At 42.5% G+C, this 11647-nt stretch overlaps 1 protein-coding gene across 5 annotated transcripts in view; it reads right to left on the reverse strand.

The window, feature by feature from the left end:
* Positions 1-10569, reverse strand: part of mdga2a (MAM domain containing glycosylphosphatidylinositol anchor 2a) — a 956359-nt gene extending 945790 nt beyond the window's left edge. The window contains exon 1 of one of the 5 annotated variants that reach the window (XM_043697346.2): positions 10253-10567. In XM_043697346.2, the coding sequence (XP_043553281.1) occupies positions 10253-10325 (73 nt within the window). In that variant the 5' untranslated portion in view covers positions 10326-10567. Of the gene's footprint in view, positions 1-10252 lie in introns of all 5 variants that reach the window. The other 4 variants (XM_043697340.2, XM_043697342.2, XM_043697347.2 and 1 more) reach the window with 4 other exon arrangements.
* Positions 10570-11647: the final 1078 nt, after the last annotated feature.

Raw genomic sequence — 11647 nt, forward strand, 5'->3', positions numbered from 1 at the left:
TGTGTGTTTCCAGTAATCTGTAACAATGCATTCAGGTTTGTCCACTAAACTTCAGTAAAGATATGTTGGCCTTGTAAATGATGTAGCGTAATAATACTAGAACTTAAAAGAATCAACAAACAAGGCCAGATTGCATATATTTGGCTTCGAATTCTCTCAGATTAGAAGGTTGAGATGTGATCTATAATAGATTTGCTTAAAATAATAAATAGTAATGCAGAGTGAACAAAGAATAACTGTTAGTAGAGGATCAAGAGAATAAAATCTTAAGCTAGTGCTGATCAGAATGAAGCTGGAAAGCATGCTTTGCCCTGTACGAAGTAATGGAAATCTGGAAGTCTCCTTGCTCCCAAGAGGTTGTGAGTGCACAGACAAATGGAATTTTCAAGATTTAGATTCTTGTTGGGTAAGAACATCATGGGCATGGAAGAAAGATAAGGGGATGATTTGGATTTTAATTCTCACCAAGCAATTGACAGTGAGTAAAGTAGTGCAACCATTCTGCTGACCACAGAGTAATACATAACAAACCTTACTGAAATAAAAACCAAAGTACAGTGGATGCTGAAATAAAAACAGAAAGTTCCTTTTAAACTTTACAGTAATTGTGAAGACAGAAATAGAGTTAATATTTTGAATCCAATATGACTCAAAATATTAATTCTGCTTCTCTCTCTTCAGATGCTGCCAGACCGCCTGAATTTCTTCAGTGTTTTCAGTTGCTATTTAAAACCCTATTGATGAGTGGTTCCACCAATCAGAACATCAAATTTATTTCTCTGCCAACCCATGCAGGTTATGCTACTCTTCTTTGTGTATCCTACCACATTCAAGATAAGTGGAATAAATACTTCATCAAACATTTACGCAAAAGGTGAACATGAGATTATGGTGATACATAATAGTAGCTTTCAACCACAGCTTGGATGATGCATTCAAAACCTGAATAGTATGTGTTTAACTGCCAAAACTCTGTATCAATTAGAAATTCAATTTGGAACTCATTCGTTGAGTATGCGATCCACATTGATGCCAGAATAACTACAAGAGTGTGTTTACAGTGTCTGCACTCCAATTATTGATCAATGTGTTTGCATACCACTACCTCAATAACAATTGCAGGTAAGACAACATAAAATACAGTCAGTGTGAAAACAAGAATTGAATGCAAAATAGATGCAGTGGCAGCTTGGTTACAAAGTTGGCCAAGGGTCAAAAAAATCAGTGTGTAGTAATGAACAGTTGCTTCTCACTTTGGAAGGAACTATACTGTGATTTTTCCCAGCAACTGTAGTAAGCTCATTGTTCTTTTTTTATTTATATAGATGACCAGGAATTGGGTGTTAAAGGTATAATTTTTAGATATTTAAGATGATGACTTGGAAATGTAATAAACATTTGAAAAGACATAGACAGATGAAATAGGCAAATGGATGTGAAATTACATTTAATGCAGATAATATTTTGGTAGGAAAAGCAAGAACAAGCACTATGAATGAATTAATACAATTTTTGACATGCTGCAAGAAAAGCGAAAGCTGAAAGTGTAAGTAGACAAATCCTCAAATGTGTTGGGATCAGATGAGAAGTGTGTTACAAAACAGATGGGATCCTTGGCTTTATTAACAAAGTCACAAAGTACATAAGTAGGTAAGTTATATTAAACCTTTATAAAACACCAGTCAGGATTCAATTGGAGTATTGTGTTCAATCCTGTGCACTACTCTTTAGGAAGGATGTTAAGGCTGTATTCCTGATGAAGGGCTTTTGCCCGAAACGTCGATTTTACTACTCCTTGGTTGCTGCCTGAACTGCTGCGCTTTTCCAGAACCATTAATCCAGAATCTGGTTTCCAGCATCTGCAGTCATTGTTTTTACCTAGAATGTTAAGGGAGATTGACATAAATGGTACCAGGGATGAAAGATTTCAGGAACATGGAGAGACTGGAGACATGAGTGTTGTGTTTATATGAGCTGAGAAAATTGAAAGGAGACTTGATAAAGAGGTGCAAAATCATTCAAGATTCTGATGAGTAAATCCAAAGAAACTGCTTCCAGTAGTAAAGGGACAGGAACAACAGGGAGGTATAAATTAAAGGTGACTGGCAAAGTAAACAGAGGTGGTATGGGGAAACTTCTGCTATTACAAATTGAAATATTGTGAAATGGAATACATTGTTTGAAAAGGTGAAAGGAACTAGATTCACAAACATTCAAAAGGGAATTATAATGGACAAAATATTTAAAAAATAGAATTAAACAGCTATATCTACCAAACATGATATACCAACACAGATATGATGGGGTGAAAAGCCTTCTCCTATATCATTTTGTCATTCTGGGCAGTGGTACATTTACTTATTTAATGTATAAATATTATAAATCAGTTAAAGGGGAAAAACATTAATTCATTCCTCTTTTTTAATTTTTCTTAATCTCTCTACATAAATTACAAGTTTTCACATTCTTTTCTTATGATTTCTTTTGCCTCTTACCCCTGTTTAATGCTGCTGTAATAAAACATTACAAATTCATGGTACCCTATTCCTTATTAATATGCCTGAAAAGTGTATATTTTCAATGGCTCTGGCTCAGTGAAGTGTTCTTACTTCAATCAGTTAGTTGGAAGTTCAAGTAGACTTAACTACATAAACCTGGACTTTTAGGACACAGCGAACCACCTTCCATTTCTCCCTTCCTCCCCATTCCAACCATGAGGGAATGCTATGCTGACTTCCCTGCTGATATTTATTGTTCAGCAGGATGATGGACATTTATCTAAGGGTGAAACTTCCAATTCCACTTGGGATGAAGACCCTTCTTAGACAGCTGCCAGTCAATCTAATGAGCTGGCAGGTTTACAGTCCCAGCAGCACCAGGTTGCAGCAGTCAAGGAGATAATGGAGACCAGAATTTGTGCAAGTACAGGGTATCGGTGTAGCCTAGTTTCAGGTCACAGCAACAGGATAAGGGGCTAGTGTCTAGGTTTGAGAGAATGGGGAAGGACTAAACGGGGTTATCTCAAATGGGCACAGGGATTCCAAAAGAAAGTTAGCCCCCACTTCATTGCCTGACCCCTGCTCACTCAGTAGGGTCTACCCAGGCCACAGATAAATTAGTGGTGGAGGTGGAATAAAGCACTGAAGTGGCTATTATTTGGTCACCTAAGAGCCTCAACTGGCCCAAAGGTGGGTGAGCCACATGACAACTCTATTACCCGCTTATACAATGGAAGGAAAGATGGATGGGTGGTATGTGGCACGCTGTCTATATTCTGTACCATTGGAGCCTCCCTCCTTCCAGCCTATAAGCAAGGTCTGTAAGATTTCAGCCATAATCTAAGTAAACACTTCACTACAATACTGATGAAGTGTTGTATTACCATAGATGCATTAAAATCAAGGTCCACCCTCACTTTCACTTCCTATGGACTTGATCCATCGAAACAGCAACAATCAGTAAATGAGATTATGTAGTCATTAAAATGTTGATACGTGAAAAATCTTTGGCTGTATTTTGCTAAGCTGCAACAGAAAGATATCAAATAATTTCCCTTGCAATTAATGTACGGGGCATGTGATTTGCATAAAGCTACTTAAATGGAAGTTCTTCTGTTCATTTATAACTTGAAATCCAGTTGTAGAAATGGAGTTGGAATGATTAGTTTCAATATAGAACTCTCATGAGTACAATCACAGTGAGTGAGATGATGTCTTTCTACACAGAAATTTTCACGACCTTCTATAGATAGTGGCATTTACAAGGGATTATATTGGAGCTTCAATGGCATCAATAGCTTCAATATAATGAAGGAACAATAAATTGTTCAATTAATTGAATTTCCCATTTATGATACTGAATAACATTTGGATAAATTAAATCCACAACTAACCTCTGCAAAAAAGACTTACTCAAATTATTGCATATATTCGTCTGGATTTTGTGATAGTATTGATGACAGTAATGATGGTGTTCATCATCATTACATCACTGAAATTGACAATAATTTCTGGAGTCTGCAAAAGTGCAGTTAAATATGGCAATCCAAAACTGTCAGTGATTCTATGCTTTTCCATAGGGTTGAAGTCCCCACAGTTATGTTCAGTTAAATATCACTGAGCTAATCAGTAAAAACCCTTCTAAAAGTTATACCATGTTAAATGAGGTGGGTTTTTAATGGCATATTCAGTTTATAACTACTGCTGCACAATTTTTCTGACCTTGAAAAGTAATCTAGTGTCTGTGCCTCTGGACAATTCAGGATGGACAACAGGTGGTGACCCAGCCAGCAATGCACATATCCCATAAATGAGAAGAAAAACTTTTTTATTGTGACAGATAATACAGAGACAATCAAGGGCAAGCTAGATGGGCCTTGAATCATAGAGTTATAGAGATGTACAGCACAGAAACAGATCTCTCGGTCCAACTCATCCATGCTGACCAGATATCTTTAATTAATGTAGTCCCATTTGCCAGCATTTGGCCCAAATCCATTTAAAACCTTCTCACTTGTACTCATTCAGATACCTTTTAAACATTGTAATTGTACCAGCCTCCACCTCTTCCTCTGGCAGCTCATTCTATACACGCACTACCCTCTGTGTGAACAAGTTGCCCTAAGGTCTCTTTTAAATTTTTCCCCTTTCACCTTAAACCTATGTGCTTTAATTTTGTACTCCCTATTCTGGGGGAAAGACCTTGGCTATTCACCTTAGCCATGCCCCTCGTGATTTTATAAACCTTTATAAGGTCATCCCTCAGCATCCAATGTTCCACTGAAAACAGCTCCAGCCTATTCAGTTTTTCCCTACAGTTCAAAAACATGTACCCTGGCACATCCGTGTAAATATTTTCAGAACCCTTTCAAGTTTCATGACATCTTTCCCATATCAGAGAGACCAGAACTGAACACGGTATTCCAAAAGTGGCCTAACTAATGCCTTGTACAGCCGCAACATGATCTCCCAACTCCTGTACTCTTTGCACTGACAAATAAAGGCAAGCATACCAAACCCCTTCTTCACTATCCTATCTATCTGTGACTCCACTTTTAAGGACCTAAGGTCTCTTTGTTCGGCAACATTCCCCAGGACCTTACCATTAAGTATATATAAGTCTTGCCCTGATTTGCCTTTCCAAAATGTAGCACCTCTCATTTATCTAAATTATACTCCACTTGCCACTCCTCAGTGCATTGTCCCATCTGATCAAGATCCTGTTGTATTCTGAGGTAAATCTTTTCACTGTCCTCTACACCACCAATTTCGGTGTTATCTACAAAATTACTAACCATACTTCCTATATTCACATCCAAATTATTTATATAAAAGCCAAAAAATAATGAACCCAGCACCGATTCTTGTGGCATACCACTGGTCACAAACTTCCAGTTCAAAAAGCAACCCACCACTACTGCCCTGGTTCTTCAACCTATGAGCCAGTTCTCGTGGTCTAATTGGCTAGTATTCCCTGTATTCCATGTGATATAACCTTGTTAACCAGTTGAGGAGAAAGTGAGGTCTGCAGACGCTGGAGATCAAAGCTGAAACTTTATTGCTGGAACAGCACAGCAGGTCAGGCAGCATCTAGGGAACAGAAGATTCGACGTTTCGGGCACATGCCTGATTCCTGAAGAAGGGCATGTGCCCGAAACGTCGAATCTTCTGTTCCCTAGATGCTGCCTGACCTGCTGTGCTGTTCCAGCAATAAAGTTTCAGCTTGTTAACCAGTTGACCTTGCGAACCTTGTCGAACACCTTACTGAAGTTCATATAGATCACGTCCACCACTCTGCCTTAAACAATCCTCTTTGTTATTTCTTCAAAAAATTTATGTTAGTGAGATATGATTTCCCATGCACAAAGCCATGCACTATCCCTAATCAGCCCTTGTCTTTCCAAATACATGTAAATCCTATCCCTCAGAATCTCCTCCAATAACTTGCCCACCAACGATGTCAGGCTCCTCAGTTTTCCCTGGCACTTCCTTACCACTTTTTAAAAAAATGGTACCATATTAGCCAACCTCCAATCTTCCAGCATCTTACTTGTGGCTAGCAACGATACAAAAATCTCAGCAAGGTGCCCAGCAATCACTTGCCCATCTTCCAACAAAGTTCTAGGTTACAGTTGATCAGATCCCGGAGATTAAAATGCATAAAGGTGCATAAAAGCATTTTAGGACATCCAGCACCTCTTCCTCTGTAATCTGGACACTTTTCAAGATCTTGCTATTTATTTCCCCAAGTTCTCTAGCTTCGGTACCTTTTCCATTGTAAACACTGATGCAAAATACTCATTCAGTATGTCCTTCATCTCCTGTATTTCCTCAAAAAAGCAACCTTGCTGATATTTAAGGAGACCTATTCTCTCCTTTGTTACTCTTTTGTCCTTAGTGTATTTGTACAATCCTTTTGAATTCTCCTCAACCCTACTTGCCAAAGCTATCTCATGTCACCTTTTTGCCCTCCTGATTTCCCCCTTAAGTATAACTACCTTTATACTTTTCTAGGGACTCGCTCGATCCCTGGTGTCTATACCTGACATTTGCTGCTTTTTTGATCAAAACCATAATTTCTCTAGTCATCCAGCATTCCCTACACCTACCAGCCTTACCCTTCACCCTAACAAGAACATATTGTCTCTAGACCTTTGTTATCTCATTTTTGAACGCTTCCCATTTTCCAGCCATCCCTTTACCTCCGAATTACCTGGCCCAACCAACTCCTGGAAGTTCTTGCCTAATACCATCAAAATTGGTCTTCCTCCAATTTAGAACTTTAATTTTGAGATTAGGTCCATCATTTTCCATCAGATTTTAAAACTAAATAGAAAAAAGAACCAAAGAGTATGCGGAAGGAGATAGATAATGAAGTGTAGATGGTTCATGTCGAGCACAAAAGCCTGAATGGATTGCAGTAATTCTATGTCATGGCCAGCAATTCAATGTAATTTATGGCAATCCACAAAAATCTTCAACTCCTCCTATTACAGCATCTAATTGGTTTAGAAAGAAATGTGAGATTTTTTTTGTCATTGCTACTGAACCTTAACTTCAGGTTTGTGCTGAACTTCGTGAAATGCAAACATTTATATTCATCTTTTATTAGTCTGAACTTTTAGCCTTTGTCCTACATATGAAATTTTATGTTAATTCATCACAATCATCTTTCCTGTACAATTAACTATTTTAAATACCTCCACTTCCAGCTGTTAACTAAAAATAGAATGTCAAATATGGGTTACAGCAGTTGGAATGAATGTCTGTCTCTTCTTCTCTTTGTACTTTTTAAAGCAAAATAAAATTCAAAGTTTGGACTCATTCTTTGTATTCCTACTACAAATGCATAAACTGCACTGAAATATTGCAATATTGTAAACAGTCATTGAAAATGAATCAGTTTGGTGGATGAAAGAAGGATGAGCATCTCTAAAAGTTATCCAGAAGCAAAACTATGAGGTTGCCCCTGATTCAATCAGTCCAGTTGCTCGCTTGAATTCGTAACTCATTTTAGTGGAATATACGCTTCCAACTGGACTGACTTTGTCGATCTTGCAGGGGGTTTAGGCAGTGACCAATTTCAGAATCCTGCCACTAAGTATATGCAATTTGTGGGCAGAGTCAATTTCCATAAAAGCAAAGCAAATTTCCAATAGATGAGTTACTTGAGCTGAAACAAAAAAATACAGCCCTGGTTGTATGGCTGATAAATTTAAATTTTGTTTTGGCTTTGTTTTAGAACAGATAAGATTAACAGTAGCCGAATTATCTGTTTTCCAACGCCCACTGACAGTAAATTCTGATCCTGATAATTTTAGTAATGCGGAATTGTCACTTTAACTGACCGCCTTCGTCTTTAATATATTCGATCTACGATCCAAGTAGAGAAGCCGCTGGCCTTAACAAAAACGATTCTCACTTCTGCATCTAGAATAATCCGTACATGTACCAACATCTGAATTGCTCTACATTGAATATTTCTCTCTGTATAAACAAGTTCAGCACTCTGCTCTCTTGTACAAATCACTTGTGCTTACGACTCCCGATCCGGGCATTTTTGGCAGTCAGTCACAAAGCAAGGGGGTCTACGGGAAACCTGCAAGACTTAGACAGCCAATTACTTCGCTATTAATCATTTCACGGATTATTTTTAACATTATAATACGGTGTGTTTAGCTACTTATGTTGCATGGGGTGGGAGTGGGGTGCGGGCACACAACAGAAACTGACATTTACAAGTGTTGCGAATAATTTGATTTCCCTCGAATCCTGCAATAGTGATTGATCACCAGGGGACAGGCCTGTCAGTTTCACTCGTGAAATTAACATAACTACTGACAGCTCGCTGCTGAACTCACGCGTGCCAGCAGTTGGTGACTGGCCAGAACCTGGAAGGTTCGGATGTTAAAATCCACCGTCTCATTGAGCAAATTTACAGCGCCGTCGGTAGGAAGGGCGCCCGACAATTTGTTTTTGACAAGGGATTGAACTCGGAGGAGTGGTGGTGGTGGTGATGAGGAGCGGGGGAGGGGGGGGGGGGGGGGTGGAGGGGATGGGGTGGGGGTGGTGGTGGAGGGGATGGGGTCCAAGGGACTAATGGGTGAGTCAGCCGAGCCCATTGATCGCTTCACAATGGGACCTCTGCAACCATCCATATCGGAACCAATTCCCCGACATCCATCTGGCTATTCAGCACAGGTTCCGCGCAATTGTTAACATGCCGGCTGCAGAATCGGCTTGGGTGAATATACTCGCATTTCCGCTCGGCGAACCACCTTCCTTTTAACCCCCTGCTTTCGGAATCAAAAACAAAACAAGCCTGTGGTCGACTCACTTGGAGCCTGGCTGATGCCATCGCTGTCGCATCCATTGCCCAGTGTAGGGTTAAACATTATCTAATGTTAAATATTAGACATGCAGGATCTGCAGCAGGAGACAATATGTTGACTGTCAAGGCGACACCTTCATTTCACGGCCTCCGTTTGGAGGGATGGGAAGTGGGATTGGGGGGGGGGGGGGTGTAAAGATAATTAAATTCCATGAAACAAATGGCATCGCTTTTTCAAATCTTTCTCATTTCAAAGTTTAAGAATGCAACAACTCTCCTTGAGAATGAATCGCTGAATGTAGCAGTTACCGAGGCCTCTCTGTCTCTCTTTGGCAATGCTTTCCTGCCAGGGAAGAAATTACTTCCCTTCACTATCCTTAGCAAAAAAAATCTATGTCGGTTTTATTTGCACAAAGTCCCTCAATCCAGTTGGCACAAAGTGCGATGGGAGTAAATAATGGGGAGGTTATTGGTGTTTAACAGTGACCCGCTCTCGGTGGGAGGGAGGGAGCTTGAGATTATTGCACTTTTCAAGCAAGCTCGAGATCAGAATGTCTCGTTGCCCCGCACTTTTAGTTTGGTGTCAGTTTCCTTTTTTTTTCCAAAAAAGAATTTTCCACACTTTGGAAACTTGGCGCTTAAACCCCGCGAATCGACCAGAAAAGAGCACCTTGAACAGTAAGCACTCCTCCGTGCCTCCTGTCAGTTTGGGGGCTCAGATTCTCAAGTTTGAAATCCCCCTTGGAGATAATGAGGTGCAAGTGGCTATTACACACACACACAGACACACACACACAGACACACAGACAGACAGACACACACGCACAGAGACACACACAGACAGACACACACACAGACAGACACACACAGAGACACACACAGACACACAGAGACACACACACAGACAGATACACACAGACACACACACACACAGACACACACACAGACAGACACACACAGAGAGACACACGCTCTATCTGCATGGACACAATTCAGTTTCATATATCCTCAGATACAAGTGTTCCCACTGCACAACCCTGGTCACATCCAGTGTGTCTGAGTGAGACAGTGCACATATTCCACAGCTGCTCTGATCGCCTTGAAAGCGCTTTATCGGAGCTCCACTTTAACGGGCCGGCGATTAAGCGCCGCGGTTTCAGTACTTTGCCATTTGAAGATCCGTGTTTGCATTTACCACAATGAAGTGACTCAGTGCAAACCAACACATCAAACGGAATTCTACCTGCTGGAAGGGAAAACACAGACAGAGCTTTCAGGCCAGTGCTACCGGCTCACTTACTGGCTCAACGCGGCGCTAAATTGCTGCAAGTGTTGAGAAAAACGCCTCCGGCTTACAGTTAAAGGAGGACAATTTGGTACCCATCCCCAGAAAGGGGGAAATCGCTCCCGTTTGCAAACTCACCGTAAACCCCCTGACCCGATACGCTTTCCAGTGCGAGTGTCAGTAGCCACAGCAGCAGACAAGCAAAATCCATCTTCACGTTGCTCTGAACATATCCGTTCTGTCAGCTCGCTCTGGGTACGGGGGTCCTCCGTTAGCGATGCCCCCTCTGCCAGTCCCGCGGGGGTGGGCGAGCGCAGGAAGACGGCCACACCAGCTCCCACTGATCGCCTGCTCTGGGCAGCACGGGCTGGCAGGCGTCGGCGGTTCAAGGCTCCGGGAGCCCGGTCAGAGCTGAGAGCAAAGCCATTGGAAAGCGGTCCGCCCGGGGAAAACGGGGGCTTTTTGCTGCTGCCCAAAGGGGTTGGGGGGGGGGGGGGGGTGGGAGGGAGAAGAGCTGTCCAAGTAACTCACGCCAAGCTCCCTGGAGAACGATTAACAAAAGCCTCTCGGTCACCGCTCAGCCACATCCATCCTTGTGCCAAGATCAGCAGCAGGCAGTAAAAAATCAAACAGCAAACTCCTGTGTCTATCGGATTTCAGCAGCTCCACATCAGGCTGGAACCTGTTTCCGTGGGAGGGGGGGGTGGACTCGGCTCCAAGTAGCCGTCTGCCCCTCCTCTCTCGTAGCACAGAGAGAGAGGGCTGGATCCGCACAGCCAAACACACACACACCAAATCACTGAAACAAGAAGTTCTGGACGTGCAGAGAGAGACGCTGCTTCACCGCTCGATCCGGGCTTAAAGGAGGCTGTGAAGATGTCACCGCGCAGGAGAGAGAGGGAGAGAGAGAGAGAGAGAGAGGAACAATCTTCCACAGCCGGCCCCTTCGCTGGAATGTCTGGAGGTGAGGGGGGGGGGGGGTGGTTGGAGACTGAGATAGGACTGGGTGCTGCTGCTGCTGCTGCTGCTGGGAGGGCGGGGGGAGGGCGGAGAGAGAGAGGGTCGGGATGGGGGAAGAGTAGATATTTAGCGGAGCTGGAGAATCACGTTGCTCAGTACGTGCCCCCGATGCTGAGCATGGAGCTCGCCCACAGCCGGAGACGTACAGACTGCGTGATTGAAGCTCGTCAGCAGCAGAGGGAGAGCACAGTGGGAGTGAGCGAGGCCCCACTCCCCTCTCCTTACCCGGCACCACCCCTCTCTCTCACACACACACACACCGCGGCGCCCTCAGGCTAACCCCTCGGCCTTTTTCATAACCGCACTGTTTCTCTCTGTCTCTCAGAAAACAGATTCCATTTGGGCACCTTCCTCATTAGCGATTGAGGAACGGTCGCAATTTAACTCGCGGGGGCCAATTGGAAAACTTCAAAGTCCAACTGTGAACGAGGAGTGGAAGGGAGTGAATCATCGCTGGTGGAGCCGGAGTTTTCTCTGACAGGGCCCGCGGGGTCTAATGGTTTCTGGTTCCAC

The sequence above is a fragment of the Chiloscyllium plagiosum genome, unplaced genomic scaffold (assembly GCF_037043375.1).
Source record: "Chiloscyllium plagiosum isolate Xiang-an unplaced genomic scaffold, Cpla_swu_hap1 HiC_scaffold_8, whole genome shotgun sequence".
NCBI lineage: Eukaryota > Metazoa > Chordata > Chondrichthyes > Orectolobiformes > Hemiscylliidae > Chiloscyllium > Chiloscyllium plagiosum.